Raw genomic sequence first — 25,507 nt, forward strand, 5'->3', positions numbered from 1 at the left:
GAAGGGGCAACAGGGGCAGCGGACTGAAAAAGCACTTGGGTCATCTAGTTATGGGAGCTGTTTTGCATTTCTATTTAAATGCTATTGATAATTTCTCAGTATGTATATGCAGATTTTATGCAAACCTGTATCATCTATTCATCTTTTTTGATGGAGAAACATTCTTTTTATTATGCATAAGTGGCCACTATAATTGCTGCGGACAGGCAAAGGCAGGACAGGCAAGAACAGAAAGCAATTAATGTGAGCAAATGCAGTTAATTATATTTAGAATTTGATTTCGGTTGGTAATGAAGGGTAGGTCTAAGCAAGAGCTTTTTTTAAAAAAATAAAAAAAATCTGCTTCTCTACAGTGAGATATCTTATTTCCAATATATAGAATACAAGTGCCCAGCCAACCATTACAAATCTGTTTTTTCAATCTCTGAACATACTTCAAAATACTATAGTAATAAAACTGGATTGACGCCAGACTAGTAGTTCATATTAAGTTGATTAAAAACCTCACTTTAGACTTCCCATAAAGCAATGAGAGGAAAATTCATTTTAAGCTAAAAGAATAGATGGGTGTGCGTGTGTGTCCTCTGCACACATAGCACCATCACATTTATGGTTATATCACTTATCCAGTGAAGCTGTCCCATTTGTGCAACAGAAATGCCCCCCTCTCTCATTCCCCTGCTTGCTCCCCAAATTTATTTTGGGGTTCCCTCAACCCTCTAGAGAAGATTGGGAGTCATATGGGAGCTATGGGAGAGGAGAGGGAGGGGAAATTCTATTGCCCAAGCAGAAGCCCTGGTGTGAAGGAGACAACTTTGTTGGAGACAATCCTCAATGCTTCGTAAAGAAAACTATTGATCCATTGATGTGTGTGTGTTTAGAAATTGAGTCACAAATCTAGCTGCCTCAAAAAATAACACGGCGTTAAGTGCTTTCAGTGTTCTGAACATTTTGATAAATTATACAAGGCAGACTCGAAAAGTGCAAATATTTGGAGAACAGGAATGGTTAACTTTCTACAAGTTCCAACTAGATGATGTACAAGTTTATGCTATGGGGCTGACATTTCATTTTCACACTGAGGCAAATATATGAGCCTTCAAACAAACAAACAAACAAACAAACAAACAAACAAACAAACGTCTCAAAGAATCATTACAACGAAAAATGGCTTAGCTGAATCAGTCCTGTCCAAATGTCTGGAATGAATTTTGCAGCAAAGGCAAAGCACATGTTACATTAAGAAGAGGGGTAATTTCAGATATGAATGGAAAGAACATAGAAAGCTGTTTTAAGAACATAAGAAGAGCACTGCTGGATCAGTCCAAGAAAGACCTGATTGCAATAGTATTCCCCCCCCCCCCAATTTGTGATTCCTAGCAACTAGTAGACATGGACACATAGGCGCCGACTCCATGGGGCCTGAGGGGGCCCGAGCCCCCTCAAAAATTCGTTTGGGGGGGCTCTGCCCCCCCAATAATTTAAGAAAATTTGGGGGGGGCGAGACCAGAGGGCCCAGCCGCGTCGTGCCCTCGGCCCGCCCCTATTGTCAGAGGCTCAGCGCGGAAGTGTTAGCAAAGTTTCAGAGGGGGGAGCGACTGGGGGGGACGCAGGGAGGGGAGGGGGTCCCCGCTTCTCCGGCCGCCTTGCAGAAGCGGCCACCGCCCGGCGGCTCTGCCTTTGCTCGCAGGCCTGCCTGGGGGCTCCCTCGGCTCCAGCGCTGAGCTGGCGGCCCCGATCCCGGGAGCAAAGAGGCGTCGCGGGAGCGGCTGGGCCTGCGCCAGGGCCCTGACCCGACAGCTTCTCCGGCTCCCCAAGCCGAGGACAGCTTCGGCTGTGAAGCTGCGCCTTCCGGGCTGGCCCCTTCTCGGCTGGGCCTCGCCTCTCCAGCTCCCGGTATGTGTGCTCCGCGGTGGTCCCCGCTCCTTCCAGACCCTTCCACCGCCCCCTGCCAAACTGGCTGTAGATACAAGAAGGGCAGCTGGGGTGGGCTATAGAGGACCCTGCCTCCCCCTGCGGGGCTCATCTCTGGCAATTGGCTCAAGGAGCCCCCTGAGTTTTGGCATTGTCTCTCCGCGCCCCCCCCTGGATCGGATCTGCTTTGGAGGAGGGGAGCCTTCCTTGACCAGCATGGGCCCCCCCAATATTTTTTATAAGTCGGCGCCCCTGCATGGACATATTGTCTATGTTAGTGGAGCAGAACAGTCATTGATACCTAATTCTCTGTGATGTTGCCTGTAAGAAATAAACTGTGTCAGACCATCGCTTGATTTGCTCAATAAATATTTACACAGACAGGCAGTAGCTCTTCAGGTGTCTAGGCAGAGTCTTTCCCAGGCTTACCAGGAATGGTTGAACCCGGGACATTGTCCCATGGATACACAGCAAGTAGTTAAACTATGGGATCTGTTGCTACTAGAGATAGTGAAGGCTGCCAACTTGGATGGTTTCAAAAGGGGATTAGATAACTCTACGGATAATAAGACTATCAACAGCTAGTAGTAATCATATAATGGTGGTATTATTATCTCTGAATGTCAGTTGTTGGGGAGCATGAGTGGGAGAGTTCCACTGCACTCTTTGCTCTCTTGTGGGCTTCCCACTATGGCTGACCACTATGTAAACAGACTGGTGCATTAGATGGGCATATCTTATAGGCTCACCACTAAGCTACAGCCTTGATGTGAATGAAAGCAAGTTCCAAGTCTTGCTTCCAGTGCTTTCATATGTAATTAATTGAAGCAGAGAATTGTGCATCTCCCATCTAGGGGAAGATGTGTGTATTATCAGTGTGAATGAGCCCCGCTTTTGGTATTAATGGTATGCACAGATGCAAGAACTGTGTCTCATTTTTGCTTCCTGTATTTCAACAGCTCATTAATGTCTCTGACTGCTCACAGTGCCTGCCATTTGTTATCTAATTGTAGAGGTACGTCAGTGACACATGCTGCACATGTCTATGTGCCTTCTTACTTTCTTTGGATATTCCATGCTACTATAATTGATATCAACGATTCACAAACTGCACTAATAGCACGCTCATAAAGATTCACTAGTTAATTTCTAAAAAGAAAATAGCTGGGACTCTAAATTTAATTGGAAACCTTCCTCCTTATGTATGGAGGTTGGCTATAGTAGACAAATTCACTGAATCTATTTCTTTATTTAATTTCATCTACTGTATTTACTCAAGTCTAATGAGCCATCGACTCTAATGTGCACCTCAATTTTCAGAACCTTGAAACCCCAAAAAGTATTTGCTGGCAAATGTAAATGTGCCATCAAATCTAATGCACACCTTAGTTTTTGCAACATAATTTGGCCAAAAAAGGGGAGCGTTAGATTTGAGTAAATATAGTATATCCTACCTTTCTCCTGCTGCAAGACACAAGGTGGCATGCACATGCACACAAAAATCCTCACAATCAATAGTTTGCTTTAGTTAAAATATGATATTATAAGACAAATCAATACCATATTAATCTTATGGGTGAGAACACCCATAAGAGATCAGCCTTGCATTTTCTTGATCTAGAAATTATTGTTTTTCTTGATCAACGAGGTGTGCTACGGAAGTCAACTGCATGTGTTGAACACATGATATTAAATAAATGTCTGGAAAGACGTTCACACACGTTGCATCATGTGCATCATCTTTCCCACCTCCCTGGATTTTCCTTTCCAAAAAGTCTAGGTGTCAATCTCCTGAGGGATGACAAGCCATTTGGAAACTAGTAAAAATTCTATTAAATTAGGAAGCAGTAATATGGGATGGGATTTTGATGAAGTTATAATGGGGACGCTACACAAATCTTGCAACCCATGAGCAACACTCAATTCACAATAAATTGCTGGGTGGAAGCTCTGAAATATTATTAGTTGTTGGAGGAAAAGCAGGGGATCTTGTCATCACAGAGCTGCAAGAAAGAACAGTGTTAGGAAGCAGAGAGAAGTAGGCTGGATTCTTCTTCTCAGCTGCCACTTTCTATTAGTCCCCCTCTTTCTGTTAGCCCTTGCTTAACACCTTTTGGTCTCCTGAGTGCAAAATCTCTGCAGCCTGCCTTCCACATGCCAATGGCAAGGTTGTGGTTTATGCTTGGTTGACTGGGATGAAAGACTACCAGGCAACTAGGAAGAGAAATGTTTTGAAAACACCTTAATGGACACGATCATTTGCAGAGCCAGCTAATTAACTGCATATTACATCATACAGTTGCTCCCCTATCACCACTGTCAGCTGTGATTTTGAAAACTTCCAAAATTCTAACCTGGGTCCTCTATTGTTGAAATCTGTTTGACAGATGGAATATCAGATACTAAAACATGCTTTCCCTTAAGGAATGCTTATATAGAGCTTTCAGTTACATGTGTCCTCTGCTATGCAACTTGCAAAAAGATAACTTTTGGCATGGTCCAAGCAAAGTTAAACTCTTCTGTCATCAATTTATTTCAGTGGAAACAATGTGCACATGTGCTCAGTTTTCCTACTGGCATCCGGGTCTTTTGGAAGTGCTGAACTTTGGCTTATATGTGTTTTTGGTGACTAATTGGAAGGCGAAAGTGAAATGGCAGACTTTTAGCAATAACCAAAGTAAATTATCATACCTGATCTGAGGGAGAACAGCATTTATTTGCCATCTTCATCTGCAAAAAAAGAAGAAGAGATATAGCTGCCATTTCATAATAAATCACATTATATCTTACATGTTTTGTATATACAGTAACTAGAGTTTGACTGTAGAGTGTCATCTACATTGCAAACATACTATATACACATTAGCGACATAAAATGAAAAAAAACAAACCTATGGCTTTGTACATTATATCCTCATGGGAGGTGTGGGGGAGACTAAAGGCACTGTTCATTCTTTAATTCACTCATATCACACATTCCTCAGTTCAGCAAATCATTTGAATAAGGTATTCATAGGTGTGTTTTTTAACCACTTTCATCTGGTTGTTCATTTACTTTTACTTTATTACTGATGTTCAACTGTGGAAAGCTACAATATAACTGTATATAAACCATCAGTATCTCTTGTTTTTAAGCAGTACTGAAACTCAAATTCCTAGAGAAATTTGCAGCAAGCATAACCCTCTGGAAACTTCTGTGAGCAAGGAAAAAAATGTCCTCTTGATTTCAGTGATGTGGAACACTAAACACACTTTGCATCAGATCCTTAAAACTTTTCTGCCTTCGGGAGTCCCTCTCAAAATAAGTAAGACCTGTACTGTACTATGTGGACCACTGGAGAATTATACTGCCAAATATGAATAATCACTTTCATAAAAATGCTTGCACAGCTTTTTATATATTTATTGTGTTTTAAATATTTATACATCACTTTTCTATTAAAATAGCCAAAGCAGTCTACAATTAAGCAATCACATAAAATATAATATAAACAACAGTACTCTAAAACAAGAGAAGCAGTCTAAAATGCAGTACAATTGGACCAGAGTAATAAAAGCAGCCATCACCCAGTTAGTTAAAAGCCTTGCATGTTGAGGCATATGCAGAAAAGAATCTTAGAGCACCTGAACTGGCAGGTAAAATCCAAAACTGCCCTTCTGCATCTAAAAGGGCATCTTCCATTCACAGAAGGGCTGTTTTACACCTCACACTAGATAGTTGCATGTAAAAAAAGATTTGCTGCTGCGCAACCATGAGAACTGCTACAGAATCTACCTATTAGTAGGGTGGCTTAAGGAATTCATTTTTATTTTTTATTTGCAAATTCCAATGTGAACTAACCTGTACTAATGTGCAGCTCTGAATGTAGTTGACTTTTTCAAATTTAGCAATGCAGTACTTGGTTAATTTGATCATTATTATTTTGCTAAAATGCATATTAAAACAAGTATTTTAGGATAAAATAAATTTACAAATGCAGATTTTCTGAGAAAACACCTGTTTAAGTTTTTAAAAATCCTGTTGCTTAAAAAAATATTGCATATAATGTAAAAACTGATAGAACAGACTTATGAATGAAAACTTGTGAGACTGATATGGATTGGAGATAGACTGATTCATCTTACAGTCAGAGTTCCAAGCCTACCTTTTATTTCAGAAATGGGGTAACTGATGCACATTAACCTCGTTTTGACAGAGTGCAGACACTCAGTTCATCACAGGGACACTGCGAAACAGTCATTACAATGGATATCCCCATGAACACATGATACCTGTCCTATGAGCTTTGCGGGGTGTTAATACTGAGTCTGGATAGCATCTGGGTGGTCTACTGCAGATTGTGATGTATTTTACTGTATTTTAATGTGATGTTGTTATATTGCCCTGGTACTGTTGAAGAGAGGCAGTATAGAAACCTTGATAAATAATGTTTACTCAGTACGTAGTAAGTCCCAGTGAAACTGATTTCAAGGGAAATCTACATAGGATAGCAATGTATGAATCCCACAGCAACTTTTGTATGGTATATGCCACTAATTCGTTCTCAAACGTCTTACGAGTAAGGGACGTTATTGGCAGCAACATGAAGTTGTATGCAATGACGAAGCTATGTGCTGGAATACACATATATACACATGAAGAAAGTGATCTCTTAATCTCTTTCAACAAGCCACTCCTGACTTTTTCACATCAGTTGTGTGAATTGCCCTCTGCTGGGCAGCAAAAACTGGATGGTGGTGGTTTCATTATATGACTAAAGCCTAAAATACAATTTATTTTAAAAGACTTGAAATTAGCCATGGGGAAGGGGAACAATTGGATCAGGGCAGCAGCATTGAGGAAGGAGGATCTAAACCTTTTCCAGCTACACCTTTCCCCTGATCAAAATCCACCCTGCCAGAAGCTGTTGTTGACACTGTTTGAATTAATATTGTATCTGCCCCTTTTCACCAGTGTGGGAGGGGTAGTTGTAGCATGGGGAAAGTGTTTAGCGCTCTCTCAGCACTGCTGATCCCAAACCACAAGGGCTGCAATGACTTCTTCTTCTTCTTCTTCTTCTTCTTCTTCTTCTTCTTCTTCTTCTTCTTCCACAGCCTTGATAGTTTCGATCATTGATCTCCTGTGTCATGTATAGTTTGGCATTAATTTTACCAGAATTCAAGAACTTTTCAACCAATTTATAACCAACATCACATACGTAAGGAGAAAATGTCCTCATTCACATAGGCCAGTGATTGCAGATGTATATTGCTGTATTTTAATGGTTATTTAAGCTCAATGTTTCAGTTTCTTGTGAGGAACTTAGAAAGTCATGGTGACATTTTTTAAAAAAACAAAACAAAATGCAATTTACCGTATTTTTCGCCCTATAGGACGCACATTTTCCCCTCCAAAAATGAAGGGGAAATGTGTGTGCGTCCTATGGGGCGAATGAAGGCTTTCAGGAAGCTCTGCGCAACCCTCGGGAGACCGGCTCCGAGGGTTGCACAGAGCTGCCTGCAGTCCCGGGCTCAGCGCAGCTCTGCACGGCCATCAGGAGCCGGTCGCGAAGTCCTGCCCTGCTCCCGGTGGCTGCGCAGAGCTGCCTGCAGTCCCGGGCTCAGGGCAGCTCTGTGCGGCCATTGGGAGAGGGGCGTGAAGTCCTTCCCTGCTCCCGATGGCCGTGCAGAGCTGCCTGCAGTCCCGGGCTCAGCGCAGCTCTGGGCGGCCATCGGGAGCGGGGCGCGAAGTTCCGCCCGGTTCCCGATGGCTGCGCAGAGCTGCCACCAGTTCTGGGCTCAGTGCACTTCTCCCCATCACCAGCCCCACAAGCTCGGGGGACAGCGGGGAGGCAGTGCGCGCCTTCCCGCGGTTCCCCGACCTGGTTCTTCCAGCCCCGCACCTGGGGGGGGGAAATAATTCCCCCCCCTTTATTTCCCCCCAAAAAAACTAGGTGTGTCCTATGGGCCGGTGCGTCCTATGGGGCGCAAAATACAGTATATATTTTTTATAAAAATATATATAAACTCAGTCTTAGGATTTTTATTTCCAAGTAAGCAGTTCCAAATCAATCAGCAGTGGAGAATACTACCATAATATGCACAAATTAGAGAATTACCTTGCCAAACACAAATACAATTGCTCCCTACAGCGTAGACTCTGTAAAAATCTACACTGGAGGGGAAAGCTGGATATAGTCAATAGCATATTTTTCTGGTGCTTGGCACCCTCTCCTGCCTCTCATCTTTCTCTCATAGCAGCATATTGTGTTCAGGAGAAATCTTAATGTTTTGCATTTTATTTCAGAAACACGTGAAAGCAAATTATATACAATATGGTGGTTGTGCATGGAAAAGTTTAGATAAAAGAGCATGCATAAAGAGCTTTCACAAACAGTTGCCTAAAAGAGCCTTCATAAAAGGTGAACATTATTCTGCATGGGTCATCCACATGACATGACTTCAGAATATCATCAAGGGGACTACCCGAGCCCAAGGCTCAGTGGTTTAGACCACAGCGCCACCTGCACCCCAGATGGCCTTAAAACAAGCCATTTGCTGTCATGCTCACTGTCTTCACCCTACAGCTAAAATATGGGAGTAATAATAGTAGGGAATCAAATTCAATGCCACATGAGCAGGATTTCCCCTTCTTCGCTTCCCCCTGTAAACCCACAACCCTCTGGAACAGATTTTGGGTGCAGAGGGGCTGCCGGGGTGGGTGGGGGAGAAAAGAATTGGGAAGTTCAACTGAGCAAGCAGAAATCTGTTCTGTTTGCACTCAGATTCCACTGGAAACAACCATTCTGAGCAGTCTAAAGCTCTTTATTATTGAAGTGCTAGAACTACGCCATCTAGAACTCTTCTTGATTTTTTTTAAAAATAGATATTGCTCTTCCTAGTCCTTACGTTTACTCAGCTGTTCTGTGGCCACAAATTTATCATTCTCAAGATGGCTGGCATGCAAAGTTACAGTCAATACAATGACCTCAGACAAGCTTGGAGACAGTAGTTCCTTTATGAATAGCAAACTAAACTAGAAGATGTGGTTTTCATATCTGTCTAACTGTAGAGCGATTCCCCTGGAGGAAGAACTTTTTAGTTCAAAAACAGGTTTGGATTCAACTTTTTAAAACAGCTTCCCCACCTATTGATTTTATCTTTTGCATTTTTGCTACATTAGTGGCATGCCTCACCTCTCCCATATCTGCTGCAGACTTTATCCTTAAAAAACAAAACAACAACAAAAAAAATGGCTGGATGTTTTTTAGATACAAAGAAGCGACCCAGGTGGCGTTTCAAGTTCACAAAGGCCCAGTGGAAATAAAATGAGCTAATGTTCAGTATGATGGAAAGATAAAACTTTTTGAATGGGGACAACCCCCGCCTTAAACATATGCTAAAAGTATATTTTTAGAAATCTCCCCCCCCACCCTCTTCTCACTCCAGTTACTGAATTATTTATGGAGATATGTAAATAATTGATGAGCACAGAAACCAAAGCACCTTCTTAAAAAGATTACGGCTGCAGCCCTGAATGTGCTCACCTGGCACAAAGGCTCATTGAAAATTTCAGGGACTTGTTTTTGTGCAAACATGTTTAGGATCAGACTGCAATTCATCTAATCATGAAAAATAAGTGCAGTTTGATGACACTCTTCCTAAAACAGAAAGCCAAGCTGCTGGGTGTGTGTAACAACGAATTAAGATAAATTTACAACTGTTGCTAGTTATAAAGAATATTTGGGTTGCTTCTGGCCCTTTAAGCTCACTGGCACATGGCAGTGATCAATACTCTTCATCTCACTATTGCTATTCATATAAAGCATGTTCTCCTTCATAGAGAGCACGTGTTGCAGAGGGGTCTGACAGGCCACCCCTCTGTTGCTGGGTGAGTTAGTATGGATAACCATCCGCAGTGATTGGGCGGTTGGGTTACTGGGCAAATTTTGGTGTTGCCATTTAGAGGGATAGACCAAAGGTTATAAAATCAAGTCACGCATCACTGACTGGGCTCTTTTGCTGTGTGCATCGGATCACCCGCCCACCCTCCCTAATCTAGGGCTATTGCGTTGATCTTGTTATGCCTGTCATGGGGTCATCTGCTTTTGGGGCAGGGGCCTGGTAGGAATTTTGTCCATTTGGCTGATTGGCTGGGGCCATTTGGTTTTTGCCTACTGCGTAGTAAATCGTCACAACTTGTAAGGTTGCAGTTAGGCATTGGTTAAAAAATTGGTTGGTGGAGGGGTAAGGATTGGCGGTGCCTGCCCCTCCAATGCTGCTGCTGCAAGGGAATTTCGTTAATGGAATCCAGGGGCTTGCCATTCTTTCGTCCGTATCCCTGAATGGGGCTTGGGCCGCGCAAGCCCCTGGGAGCATTTGGGGAGAGGTGAGGGTCTGGTGCCCGGCTCCATGCTCTCCCCAATATTGTTTTCCCTTACTCGCTTTCACTGGAATCCAGAAGTCAGTTCTGTCCCTGGATGGGGACAGATAGTCGGAACCAATGCCTAAGCAACCACTCACATTTATGTATTTTAATACAGTTGTGGCCAAAATTGTGCCAAAAACCTTAAACAAAAATTATGTGTGAATTGTGATTTATTTAGGAGTAGCTTGGAGGACATCAACACGCAAGTGGTATTAAGAGGTGCAAGCTCCAGGATAGGCTTGTAAAAAAACCCCACAGTTTCAAGGGAGAGGCTGTGCAGTCTCCATAAAGTGCTATTGCAGCTTCAGCCTTCGGAGGACGGGTTGTGTGTCTGGCTCTGGGAAGCTTCCTAGCCTTCTGAAGCTTAGCTGAAGCTTAGTTAGCCTCTCTTTATATACCCTGGGTAAGCCTTCTCCCTGGCTCATATGACTTTAGAGTGGAGATGAGAAAAGGGGGCAGAGTTGCTTTTTCATGTTTGTTTTCAAGTCAACCTGTCCCTTTAGAGCAAGAGAGAGGGAACCTCCAATAGCATGGTCCATACTTCACCCTCCAGGCCTCCCCATTTGGCCTGTGGGGCTGTTTTGGGGAAGCCACTGCTACCTGCCCTATGCCTGATGGCATACATGACACCAGGGGTGGGGCAGGTAAGGGTGGGGCATCTAAGGAGCAGTCAGGAACATAGCGCTGTTCCTTTGCTGCAGCAAGGTGCACTCCCTGTCAGGAGCTCGTCCTACACTCGAGTAGGACCCTGGAAGAGACACATGCCTGACTGGCATGTCCTCTCCCTCCTGGTCTTTTGTTCCAGAGCTTCCAAAGCTTTCTTCTGCCCAAACATCACAGCTACCAATGCCAACAGACATCGGCACACTTAGGGATCCGCAGAGTCTTCGCAGCTTGCATGACAGACCTCAGCAACTCAGCATTCTGGCTAATCTACTTTACATACAAACACACACGGAGCACTGCAACATGGCTCCCTCTCTCTCTAGCATCAGACAACAAAGAGAAAGAACAAAGGACAATAGTCCCACTTCATGGAACACAGTAACACAAGCATCCTGTCTCCTTCACTTCCTACTCTGTGGAGTCAAAACATACACCGTCATGTGATAGACAAAAATCCCATGACTGCAATCACGGAGCAGGAATTCTAACACGCCCATCTGCCAATTAACTTATGGGCAGAAGGAGTGAGCCTTGCTCAAAGGAAGGGAAGCGCTTTCCATTTAATGGAAACTGCTGCTTCTTCCCAGCGCTACTCTTATGCTGCTGAGTAATGTTGTTGGGAAAGAGGTTCCGAACAGCCCCACACTGTGCTTTTAAGTCCCAACAACTGGGGCTTCAAAGTGCAGCATTGCCTGATGTCACTGTGATGTCAGGTGAATTTTGACCCACTCCTGCTGTAGAGCTCACTGCGGGATTCACGGGTTTTCAAGTGGAATCAGCTCCTTTCAGAATGGTCTCAGAAACACGACGTTGATACGCAGGGCATTGAAAGGTTCCGCCCCATCCCATGAGCAACTTCCAGCGCAAAAACAACAATGAAGAATGAACAGCAACAAAACCCACACCAAACTGGTGGATATTCAGCTCTGGAATGTATGGATTTCCCCCATTCATTTCAATAAGCGCAGCAAAACCACTCATTGGTTCTGGAATTTAAACAATGAGTTACTGCCTCTACTGAAATGAAGAAGGCCGTTTGGAACTCCCATATCTGTAAAAGAGGGAAAAGCCTCAGCTTTATTATGACCTGATATTTGTAGTGGAACTAACACCAAAGGCTGTTTCATACTTGCCTATTTTAGCATAGATCTGCACCATATTGCATACGTGCAATGTTTCCTCCCCTGTTCAAGCTTACCCACGCACACATTTTTAACTATACCATATGTATACACAGTGGAGTGAATCTTACTTAGAGGAAGAAGGGAGGAACATTTCACCATCAGTGGCAGCAGAATTTGGCAGGCAGCAGGAAGGCACCATATGCCTTTGTCCCACTTACCACACATGCTTAAATTCAAGTTTACAAGACAGTCACAGAAATATTCCCTCTGGAACCACATTCTGTTAGCCATTCTGCAAGATGCAGCTGTAGAGTCTCAGAGCTAAACCAACTGCTCCTACTCTAAAAAAGATGCCAGATTCTTCGGGCATTAATCCCACACTTTCTCTCTGTATGTACGTATGAAATAAACAGCATGCATGAATACTACCACCCACCCCACCCCCAAAAACCCACAGCATCAAACATTTAAGGTCTTTGGTGCCAAACTGCTGAATCAATCAACTTAGCAAAAAGATAGCCTACCAAGCAAGGGGCGGGGAGAGAGAGAGTTAGACTATGTGTGTGTTTCTGGAAACCGTAATATGGGATTGTGATATAGCCACATTCTTGATTGGCTTAGCATCTACTAAAAGGAATTCAGTAAAGGGGCAAAGAAATGAAATCTGCTACACATTTAGCATATTTTTAATAATAATAATAAAATAATAATAATAATAATAATAATAATAATAATAATAATAATAATAATAGGGTCCTATAAAGGGAGAGAAAGAGGGCAGTAGATGGACATTGCAGGGACATTTATTCACAGAAAGCTTGCACTTCTTGAAAAAGGTACAAATCTTTTCACGAGAAAATAAAGAAATAGGGATGAATGAAATAGAACTGATCGATTTGTGTTTTAAATGTGTCTTCTGTCTTGTTTCCATGCAGGGTTTTTTGGGGGTGCTTTTCATGGCATTCAATTTTAAAAAAATGTAATTTAATTTCTTTTAAAGTATTTACAAGGTGGTCTGAGGGCCGTTTTTTTCTCATTTCCTTTTTTAAACATAGGAAGCTATCTTATGCTTAGACAGACTACTGATCTATATTGTCTAAATCGATTAGCAATGGCTACCCAGGGTTTCAGACAGGGTTTTTATTTATTTCCTAGCCCTAGCTAGGAGTATTCAACCTCTGACCTTCTGCATGCAAAGCAGATGTTCTACCACTGAGCTACAAACTTTCTTTCAACAGTTTTCAGCCATGGAGCAGGTAGACAGTCCAGCACTTGCTGAGCTTATTGAAAATGAATCTAAAAAATGCCCTGGATGTGCCGTTATGACATACTATCCCTTCCTGGGTAACCGTAAGAGGAAAAAAGATGTCTGCTCCCATGACACTCCGAAGGCAGTAATCTTTTATTCCGTTTTACGTCCTTGATGGCCTTGCGGGGACATTGTAAGGAAGAAAATATGGCTGCCCTCTAGGTACATGGGAGCAGCCACCTTTTTTCTATAAAATTACGCAGGAAGGGACAGCACATCAAATTGCACCACCACTTTTATACACATTTTCAACTAGCTCAGCAAACACTGTGATTTCTACATGGAGCTCTTCTGACACCTTCATAAAAATGCAAGGGGTTTGCATCTAATTTTAGTCACATTCAGAGCAGATACACTTATATTAATGGGCATGACTTCTCTGGGTATAACTCAGTTAGATACAAGCTAAATTGTATGCAAGCAGTGCTGTGGAAAAGTTCATAGACATGTGGTCTCATTTGTGTACCTTCCATGTTCAGTGTGGAGCTCAACCTGAAGCCAGAAGAGCTGAAAAAGGAGCAGGGAGTGGCTTGCCAAATTATTGGAGTACTACAATATATCCAAAACAATGGGAGAAATTGGAAGGATCTCAAAAGATAAGATAGACAGGGACTGGAAGGTGTTTAAAGGATACTGGCAAAACCATATTGAAAAATCAGAACTCCTATTTGTTCCGTTTTAAATACTGAAATACTAAATAAGATGGATAACAATGTGTAATAGAAAAAGAAGCATGAAATTAGGTTAAAGGTGTGTGAAAGAAAGCAATAGAAGTGGAAAGAAATTGCAATTGAGTAGATTAGAAGTCTAAAACAAAGGTGGGGTGAGGGGTGGTGGATGGTGATGGGAAAAGGAATTATCTGTGGGACTGAGTGTAGGTATGTTTGAATATTTTTAAGGATTGTATGAAATGTATGTATGCTTGTATATTCGTAATATGTGTGTATTAATGCTGAATTATTTTAACAATAACAACTTTTCAAAAAAAAATTAAAAAAGAAAAGAAAAAGGAGCAGGGAGAAGAGGTCATAACAGATGCCACTGGAGACTGGTGGGATTGGGATCAAGGTGCAAAGGAATGAGGCTTAAGCCTTTCCCTTCCCATTATGGATCCATGTGAGAAAATTGGCCTGGATGCCAAGACCAAGGCACAACCCCAAGTCCCTGGCTATGAGCTCATCCAGGCCATCAGGATCCTGCTGATGCTCCCTCAGCATCTTTATCTTGGCCTCTCCCTCTTGCCTGGTGGACTCAAGTAGCTGCCCTGCCTCCTCCACTACCATGTTGAAGACGTTGGGACCACTTCTGGTGGATGGGCTGCAGGACAGCAAGTGTCCTGAGCATGGAAGTGCTGCTGTACCTCCGGGCCAGCCTCTGACCAAGTGCAGCCACAACTTGCGAACCAGGAGGGACAGGCTCATCTTGGACTTTGAGTGTGAAATGGACATCCTGATTATCAAGACTGATGTGTGTAACTTCCTAATCAGTGGTGACTGGGCAGACTACCTGGACTTAATATCCATCTTGCCACTGGAAGTAGGCCCAAGAGCCCTACCATGGCCCACTACCATAGGACTCCAGTTGGCACAACATCTGACTGAGCTGGCTTAACACTGGGCATTATGTGTACAGTGGTACCTCTTTTTAAGAACTATTTGGTATATGAACTCCGCAAAACAGGAAGTAGTGTCCCGGTTTGCGAAGTTTACCTCGTTCTACGAACGGAAGCTGAACGGTAGAAGGGCACCAGCGGCAGGAGGCCTCATTAGGGAAAGCATGCCTCGGTTTAAGAATGGCTTTGGTTTAAGAACGGACTTCCGGAATGGATTAAGTTCGTAAACCGAGGTACCACTGTATTTTATTGAACTTAAAAGAGTGAAAGATGATGAGTCATGGGAGCGTGGAGATTGTCTGCATGACCTTAACAGCATTTAGCTTTTTTTTCTATTTAGTTACTATTTTGTTAATGTTCCAAACATTGTTTTTTATATTATGAATGCCGTATAGATGTGTTAATTATATATGACTTTTGCTTGTATTAATTATATAATACAAACATTGTGATGTTTAGCTTATTTTTAGTTGCTGTTTTTTAATAGTGTTTTAAAGATTGCAATTGTCTTATTCATGGTTTGTTATTTTATATGATTTATGCTGTATTTGTGATGTTATGTTATGTTCTGTCCTGTTATTGTTATTGTTTGCATGCTGCTTTGAGAGTCATTTGAATGAAAAGTAGCAGGGAAACCCAATCCAATCAATCAATCAATCAATCAATCAATCAATCGTATCCAAACCCAGGAGGTAAGTCCAGAAGGTGAGAAACAGGGAACTTTGTTTTGTATTGTAGAGTGAATTAAATCCTCCCCTATCTGTAGTCACTACAATGACAAATCACAAGATGCACTGTGGACCATGCCACGTCCTTCCACAAATGTTAGTAGCAGACTGCACACACAAAAAAACCCCTGCCATGTGTGTTTGCACCATGAACTCAGCAGATGCTAGCAACACCTGGAATAGTCTTTTCTTTATAAAGTCTCTCTGCTTACTGTTTGGGAGAGAAAATCAAATAAACTAAGTTGATATTTGTAGCAGATTCTGTGAAACCAGAAGGTGAAAGTCAAAATCTATATAGTGCTGTGTGAAGTCAATGCAATCATCTTTTAGGGCACTAGCTAAGATCTCATGAGAATGAAAGAGGTATCAAGTTAAAGCTCATAAAACACTTGGTTACATCCAGACTTTACTCCTGCTAGATCGGAAAGGGAAGTCCCTTATGCTCCTTCTCCACTACTCCTGTCACATTAGTGCAACATTATTTCAGTGCACTGGGGGACCTCCTGGAACAGTCTGAATGGGAGCTTCAGGGGAAAGGGAATCTTCAAAAGTCATGGAATGGCAGAGTTGGAAGGTATTCTAAGAGTCACCTAGTCCAAACTCCTGCAATACAATTATCTCCACTAGATCATGCATGGCAGATGGCCATCCAACCTCTGCTTATAAACCTCCAAGGAAAGAGAGTCCACCATTTCTCATGGGAGTCTGTTTCATCAGAAAGTTCTTCCTGATCTTTAGTTAGAATCTCCTTTCTTGTAACGTGAAGCCACTGGGTTCAGGTTCTAACCTCTCGAGCAGGAGAAAACAAGCTTGCTCCATCTTCCATGTCACAGGATTTTAGATATTTGAATATGGCTTTCATATTTCCTCTCAGCCTCCACTTATCCAGGCTAAACATACCCAACTCCCTCATCCATTCCTCATAAGGCTTGGTTTCCAGACCCTTGATCATCTTGGTTGTCCTGCTCTGAACACGTTCTAGCTTGTCAATATCCTTCTTACATTGTGGTGCCCAGAACAGGACACAGTACGTTAGGTGCGGTCTGACCCTATATCTATCAACAGGAGTAAAGTCTGGCTCTAAGGGGATTACTCTGCCAGATAAAAAGCCTTCTGAGGATGGAAGGAGCCTTTCTATCCATGGAAGGCAAAGTCTGGATTCAATCCATAGATTCTCCAAAAAATTGTGGTTTTGCAAATTTACCTGCAAAATCAGTATTTTCAACTGAAGGAGGAGACTTGAAGTCAGTAGAAGCTGCAGTTTTGAAACCTCTATAGTGATTGGGTGTGACTTTTGTTTATTGACATGAATGCGTCTATAGCTATGTAGACATTCCAGTTAATCAGATATTTTTTAAACTGTTGACATAGCGGTCCTTAGGGACAGGTGGACTGTGGGTTGTTTGTGGGAAAGGGTTAAGCAGAGGAAGGCCACACTCTCACAGTGCTAGATGATGCCTATGAATGCCATGCATTTATGTCGACTAAAGTACGGTGGGGAAGAAACCATGAGGCCTTATCTGAAACATGCTTCCAATTTGGATAAGGGAACCATGCCCCACCCCCAACTATTATTTCTGTATTTTCTTTTCTTTTTTGCTTCTAGAGGTGTGGTCATAGAGGGGAATTAGCAGGCAAAGATGGGGTGGCTTACCAGTAGAACATTGGCATGGTATCTTTGGATTGGGAGCACATACCAAAAAAAGGGTCCCATGGTGGTTGTTTTTTCTTCAAAATAAAAGTGGCCGATTTAAGCATTTTTATTTTTTAAAAAAGGTTTTGAATAATGAAATACTGTATGTTGTTTAGGGACCTAAATATGAATGCTAATGAAAGTATCAGTGAGCAAGCTAAGTACATGAGAGAGTATAGGGACAGCGGTTACAAAAGTATACATCCATAAATCTACAAGCGTTTCACCTTGTTATTTAAAAAATATTCATGTGAGAAGTGAAAGCAGCAGCTCCCAGGACTAATGGCACTGCAAAGCTTAAGGCAGGCCCTTACTGGTATACTCTGTGACCACCACCCCTCCTGGAATGTAAAAGGCTGTTATTTTCTAATTCTCCCTTTTATAAAATGTGACTGATCACAATGAATGTTTGGAGAGTTTGCAAGGCATCATCAAATTTGACAAGGTGTGCCTTTTCTCTCCCCCTTTCCTCCCTGAAATCAATGTCTTTTTAAACACATAACAATATATTACACTGATCTCTGGCAGGTGGGAAAAAAATCATTCTGAATCGCTAAGGAAAAAACAAACAAAAACAAAACCCAAACAACAAAAAAATAGGGGGGAAAGTATCTAGGAAGCAACATACATTTTGTAGTGTCAAATCATTGATGTTAGTTGATAATGCTCTCAGCCAGTCAACACTCTCCTGGGTTGAACAATACTGAAGTATCCCAGTGCTAACTCCATCGAGTGCCAGTACTTCAAATGCATTAGATCTGCAGCAAGAAGAAATATATATACACCATCAAGGATGCTATACCAGCCATTAGTCCTTACTTCTTATGGTGTCTCTGCAAATTAGTCCTCATGTACTATAAATGGTGAGTGGGGTGGGATGGGTGGGGTAGGGATGAAGATATCAAAACAGCAGAACTACAGTGCAAGGAAGAGAGATAGGTACAGGATTTGAGCATTATTATTATTATTATTATGTAGTATTTCTGTTTTCAAACTAATTTTACCAAGACAGATAACTCAGAGCTGCATCACATCAGTTGTAGTGCTACGTGCAGATGAGCCGGAGGATCACTTGATATAATTTAGCGTGGTGGTTGAGAGCATAATGTTTGTGCTCAGCCTTTGCAGCTTCAGATCTCAGCTCCACTACACACTCCCCTTGGTGGCCTGGGCTTTGCCAACCTGCTGTCTTACAGCCTCAGTTGTTTCACCTGTAATATGGGGTTGAAAGTAACAGCTTATCCTTACATTGCAAATCAAAGGGCCGTTGAGATAATAACAGGTAGATTACTTAGACAGATTATGACTAGTATATGAAAGAATCAATATGTTTGGATTACACATCTGTGTAACCAGATCGTGTGTGTGGAAAGGTTTGCAAAAGTGGGCTGAGTGGCAAATGAAGATTGAGCGGCAAGTTGTTCAGAGCAGTGTTGGCAAGAAAATGTACTTCCAGAAATAGCTAAAAAAGGAGATGAAGCAGAGAAACTGCATGGCCTCCAGCTCAAGCACAAGCCAGCTCCGGTACCCATGGCTCACATTCTATCTGATATGGTCATGTCAAACTGCCTGATATATGAACAGAGGTGAAGGCCAAGCTGATGCATGAATCACAAGCTTGGGGCATCTTGAGCTATTGTGCATGGTGGACCAAGGCTACAATCTTGTGCTTTTAAAATAAGAGAAAATAATATAATTATAATTAGAGTCTTGCAATCTTGAGAAGCTTTTGCATGTATGCACATGCCCGTGCAAATTTTTCTATGCTTCATGAGTAAGTGTGGCACTATTCATATGTAAACTGACTAGCCATTATGTATGGGATTCAGACATGCAGATAGCTTGGATAAATGAAAGCCTTCAGCAGGTAATTGTTCTTTCATAATTTAGCTATAAAGAGCAGGAGGCCTACTGTGTTTAAGTGAAGCATATTAGTACAGTTCACACCACAGGGTACCTTGGGGCATGGAATCAGAATTTATCTGAACTGACAGTAAAATGGCTGGTAATTCTGAACTGGATCTGGGCCTGGCTAGTCATTTTATGGGTCAGGAAATACCAAGAGAAAGGTGTTATATCTTCATACTGAAATCAGTGACCTATCAAGCTGGTTGTAAAGCTATCATTAAGATAAATGCAGCATGCCAACAAGGAATTAAATAAATTGCATTAGGGTGAGTTACTATGCAAGACTTCTTCTTCTTCTTCTCCTTCCCCATATTCCTACTGTGCTAAGGAAAATGCCATGAAAAAGTTAGACTACATCAGTACTCACAATGATAATTCCAAAAAGGACACTGGGCATCTTCACAATTCACTCACCAATACCATTAATTAAAAAGAAATAAGGATTTCTGTATTTTTGTTATGGCTCTGTGTGAGCTTTTAAATAATTAACATTCAGGTCAATCATCTGATCCGAGGCCTGACTTATATTTATACACAGTGGTTACAGTTCAGCTTTAGCACTCTTCACTCTCCGTAGGGTAGTGTACTAGTAACACCCCCATTTTATTTTTCATTAGTGGCCAGTGTGGCATGTGGTCACTGGGCTATGGGGACTAGACTAGTCCCCTAAATGTTTCCCTGGCACCACCTTCCCAAAGCTCAGGAAGCTTCTGCCTGGCTTAGGGAGGGAGGTGTGATGCTCTGATGGGTCCAAGAGCCCTCCCACCATCTTCCCAAAGCCTGCCCGGCTTTTGGAAGGAAGCAAGAGGGCTCCAGCTTCCTGTCAGAGCCCTGGCATCTCCTCAAAGCCCAGGAAGTTTCTGCCCGGTTTAGGGAGGGAGGTGTGATGCTCACGTCCCTCTCCCCCATTGCTTTTGCAAGCTGATGCTTCTGGCCCTAACTGTTCCCCTACAAAAATGTCACTGCACACCACTGTTGTGTGTATAGTGCATTGGCCGTTTATTGGCACCTATGTTGTTTTTAGCCATATGCTTTTAAAACCCATGACCAAGGAAAACATCTGTATCAGTTCAATTTCTGTCATATCGTGAAAATATTGGAATGGGTTGCAGAATATTTTAATGTAACTTAAGCTGGATAAGAATCCTGTAGCAGCAGCGCTCCCCCCCCCCGCCAGAACTCAGCTGGTGGCACCTTTCAGGTGGGCGCCATTGTCATTATAAGAGAACAAGGGAGGTGTTCATGGTGAGTTCCAGCACCTCTTTTTCTAGAAAGATAGCACTGGGCAAGAGTAACTGAGTTGAAGAAACAGGTAGGTAGCCGTGTTGGTCTGACGCCGTTGAAATAAATTAAAAATTGTCCAGTAGCATCTTAGAGACCAACTAAGTTTGTTATGGGTATAAGCTTTTGTGTGCATGCACACTTCTTCAGGTACTTCTTAGTTTAAGAAAGATTGCATGAGCTGAGCAAGAACTTGAAACAGCTGCATCATGTTGACTGCCAAAGGGAGAATCATTTTCCCTGTTAGTAAAGTGAATGTCCAAAGGATCAAAGTGGACTAAAGGAGAAAATATGAGTGATAATTATTTTGTCTTAAAAAAAATCAAATCAAAAAATCAAACAAAGCTAATATCTATAGAGAGCAAAATAATAACAAGGAAAGGAAAGTTACAGATAGGTAACCGTGACTGGAAAGAGAAGCTGCTGAATTGCAACTCATTACCAAACTTAAAACCATGGAGAGACCTGGTCTGAACAAAGACATTGGATTCTTATGTCATTATACATGACAAAGCCATTTTTCACCTTCTCACCCCTTGCTTTTCCCTGTAAGACCTATTGCAGTCGTTAAGAGTCGTCAACAGGCTCATCACAGATATCTGCCAATCACCCATTCCCACCACCCTTCTGAGTAATACCCCTCCCCACCTTCTCACTATATAGAAGGATCTGGCAACTTCTGTTTCAGTGTATCTGAAGAAGTGTGCATGCACACGAAAGCTCATACCAAGAACTAACTTAGTTGGTCTTTAAGGTGCTACTGGAAGGAATTTTTTTTGTTATAAGGAAAGGAAAGGAAAGGAAAAGAAAAGAAGAAAAGCAAAAACAAAACCCACACCCAAACAAACACTAAATTTTATATTCTATCAGCCTTCTATCTTAATCTTCAATTCACAAAGAGATCTATGTCTTCCCAGCTCCCACCTGAGACAGCTCCCATCCTTCTCAGCCTCACATTCAGGAAAAACAACTCTATTCTATCTGCCACAAAGATATCTTCTATCAATGTTCTCTCTGTTTGTATCTTCTTATCAGCCATATAATAATATAATTTAATATTAATAAAAAACTATCAAAAACTAAATAAGAAGAAAAACAAAAAGAGAAAAAGGAGCTACTTCCGCTCTTCCATCTGCCAATTATAATCATATTATTTCCTGTTCTCATTACCATACTCTAAACTTGTGAAAGATCCAGCCAGAGAACTTGAGAACAATTCAAAGATGTTATTTCTAGGAAAAGCTATTACCACCAGCAGCTAAATGCAGCCCATTTTTCAGAGGCAGTGCACAATTTAATGCCAGGTGTTGGAGGGAAGTTATAGCAAATAGCTATTACCCTCATGCCCTAGCTTGTAAAGCTTAAAGAAGCATTCCAAACAGGATTCTTGATTTGATCCAGCTTGGTTCTTATGGTGTGTTTGGGTTTTTTAAGAAATATGATCACAACGGTCATAATGTTTCTTGAAGATACAACTGTATCTTGGACCAAAGGACACAAAATAAATTAAACAAATACAAATTATGTCTTTTGCAAAGGGTATTACCATCCCATGTCAAGCAGGAACTGGGCAATTCCAATAAACAACAAAATTTTGACACTAATATACTTAAAAGCCCTCAGATATAACAGTATCAGCATTATCTTGTTGTCCAAAGAGGTTCAATATATATTTTCTCATCAGAACATTCCTTGGTATCTTAAATTTCATTGATGAGAATACAGTGGTACCTCGGGTTAAGAACCTAAATTGTTCTGGAGGTCTGTTCTTAACCTGAAACTGTTCTTAACCTGAAGCACCACTTTAGCTAATGGGGCCTCCTGCTGCCGCTGCACCGTCGCTGCATGATTTCTGTTCTCATCCTGAAGCAAAGTTCTTAACCCGAGGTAATATTTCTGGGTTAGCAGAGTCTGTAACCTGAAGCATATGTAACCCGAGGTACCACTGTACATATCTGACTTCTTTCTCAACAAATTATGTTGGGAACGGCTGAATTCTCAAATAGTTTATCATCAGGCCTTGAGTTCTTGACCACAGTTGTAGTCAATATTTAACATTAACTCTAACTCTGGCTTGTTTTATTCATGTAATGAAAGTGCTCATTTGTTTACTTTGAGCAAACATGTAAGCAAGCTTGGGTGCTTTGATTAAATGGTCCATATGCAACTTAAAACAGTAAAATGCCGCAAGGAAATTCAGGGTCAAAGTAAGGAAGCAAGAGACCCAATGCTGTGCTATGGCAAAATTTCTTACAAAATCAGGCCAGGCAATATTGATTTGCCTCAGAGCTAATGTTACATTAGCCCAGGTACCAGAATTTCCACAGTTTAGCCAAACTGAAATCACAAATCACAAATTTTGTAATAAGAAGAGCTGTTGCATGATCTTGCAAGAGGACTGTTTACTGCCCAGATACATACCTTAAGATGTCAGGTTTCAGCTTCATGATAACTGGAGAAGTGAACCAGACATCTAAGGTCTTTGAGATGCAGGTCAGTATGAAAAAATTCAGTTTATTCCACAGAAAGAACATGAAAAACAGCACATTAATTGGCAGATTAGACCTTGGTACTATGAAATTGTTAAGATCAAAACATGCCTTGTATAATTTGTTTCAAAGCCTGCTTTTCAAAATGGTAATTGTTTGTATGTGATCTACCCTAATATCCTTTGAAACCATTATTCTCGCTTTGAAGTTAGCTTTCGTTAAGCTAGCACTTTATTGTATCAATTGATAGAACATGAAAGGAAAGGGAAAAGGCGTGTAGAAACATACCTGCATTGTTAGAAAAGGACAAAGAAAGGCAAGTTGCTAACGTTAAGTTCAGAGTTTTTAGGCTGAGCACTTTCTGCTTGCATGATAGAAATAAGCCACCATTGGAAGAAGTGTTATAAAATATATTGTCAGGCTTGGGAGCCAAATGGAACAATCCAGTCCGGCCCTTGGCGATGTCACTGGGCTATTCTCCCTCTCCAAGCCATCCCTCCTGCTCTCTTTACCCTCTTCTAGTGTTATTCCTTGGCTGGGATGCATAGAGGAACTGCCATAACGCCTCTTGCTTATTACATGAATAGGGGTTGGAAGTATGTATGCTTTTGGACATTTTGGGTTGTTGTACAGCTGTGAAGGAGCCAAGTACAAAGGAAAGAGCCACATCTATTGCCCCAACCCACCCCCACTTCCACCTTGTGTTCCCCACCAGGAGGTTCTCAAAAAGCTAATGTGTCCCATAGACTGAAGAAGATTCCCCTGCACTGATCAACACTATGCATTTTTGTACGAACTTCTTGTTAAGTTTCAGTCTGCAATATTTTGCTGAACAAATATTCTACTAAGCGTGGGCTCGGAAAAGTTTTTCTTCTGCATCCTTATCAGAAGGAGGCAGCTTTACTGAGTTCCCTCTACACTTTGGTTAATGCAAAGCCTATGGCCCTCATTGTACAAAGGTGTACTCTTGTGAAATCCTCATAACGGGGTTTGATGAAACTTCCCTTTCTTTTCCTCCCTCCTGCAGCTCCTCCTGTCGCTTCACTGCTCTATAGGGTGCCCCAAGTTTCTGAAGCAGATTGTAGGGCTGGATAGGGGGCTGAAAGTGGGAGGGAAGAAAAGTAAGTACCATGGCACATGATGTGCTCAAATCTGCTTCATGACCTATTAGAACATTTCCTATTCGGCCCAAATACTTGCCATTTGTTCCTAAAGTCATACTTCCCCTAAAACATCTACTTTCTCTGCATGTAATTTGTTGTCCTTGCTGTATTATGTTTGGTGTAGATTATTTTAGCACCTGAACTGTTTTTCGTTTTAAAAGGAGTTGCATCTACTGTCTGAGACATTAAACTTTCTACTTGAATGAGGGTAAAAGAAAAAAAAACAAGCATGAATCAGAATAACAAGCGTACAGCAGATTTAGATTACTATTGTATATCAATGCTAAAACACACATCCTGTCAATCCAGATGTAACTACTACTACTACTGATATTAGATCAAGTCAGGCACAGTACGGCCAATACGGACCCAATCACTTTCTAGAAATATTGTCTTTTGATATCTTAAAAAAATAGCGTTCATAGTGGCCAAGCCCAAAGTGTAGCTTACTGGGACCATGTGAATACACTGGTTCCCATAAAGAGGCTGACATTTGCTTTGTTCCTACCCATTCAGTTTAGTACACTGTGGGGCAGCTAAGCCAAGGTTTGACGTGGTGTGTCACCCAAACCTAGGACTGTGGTTAAGCTTTATTCTCCTTAACCGGGATAGCTCAGTTGGTTAGAGCATGGTGCTGATAATGTCAAGGTTGCAGGTTCGATCCCTATGTGGGACAGCTTCATATTCCTGCATTGCAGGCAGTTAGGATAGATGATCCTTAGGGTCCCTTCCAACTCTATGATTCTATGATCTGTAGCCAATGTTTGTTCTCCAGCTATAGACCATAGTTAAGTAGGAGAAAGGTTAACTGTGATCCCACCTTTGGAGAACAAGCTAAGCCAGGCTTAATAGTCATGGCAATTAGGAATACAGCTAACTAAAAGTGTAACGCTGCACTTGCACATGGGTAAGTGTACAAATTCCTATGCTTAGTAACAGTACATAACGGAATACCGATGATGGATATTGTTTTATTTCATGCTGATTTCTAGGTAGATCATCGCGAAAATTGCACTTAACGCAAATACCTTTTTGTCCTGTAGTAAAATAACATGAATAACGACAAAGGAAATTATACCTTTGCTTGGTCACACATTCATTACTTCAGCATAATTGCTGCTATTTATAGTTTCACTTTACTATGCTTCACTTCCTCTCTGGTTTAGCGTGTGATAAAGTCGCAGGAGAGAGAGCTGTGGGCTGCAGAATTCGT

General features: G+C 41.7%; 1 protein-coding gene across 3 annotated transcripts in view; it reads right to left on the reverse strand.

Annotated features, from left to right (window-relative positions):
• Nucleotides 1-25,507, reverse strand: part of SNTG2 (syntrophin gamma 2) — a 220,894-nt gene that overhangs the window by 37,542 nt on the left and 157,845 nt on the right. For all 3 annotated transcript variants that reach the window (XM_028722423.2, XM_028722422.2, XM_028722424.2), the window contains exons 10-11: nt 18,082-18,211; nt 4,606-4,644 (exon numbers count right to left, since the gene is read on the reverse strand). In XM_028722423.2, the coding sequence (XP_028578256.2) occupies nt 4,606-4,644; nt 18,082-18,211 (169 nt within the window). The remainder of the gene's footprint in view (nt 1-4,605; nt 4,645-18,081; nt 18,212-25,507) is intronic.

Source organism: Podarcis muralis, chromosome 3 (genome assembly GCF_964188315.1).
Source record: "Podarcis muralis chromosome 3, rPodMur119.hap1.1, whole genome shotgun sequence".
NCBI lineage: Eukaryota > Metazoa > Chordata > Lepidosauria > Squamata > Lacertidae > Podarcis > Podarcis muralis.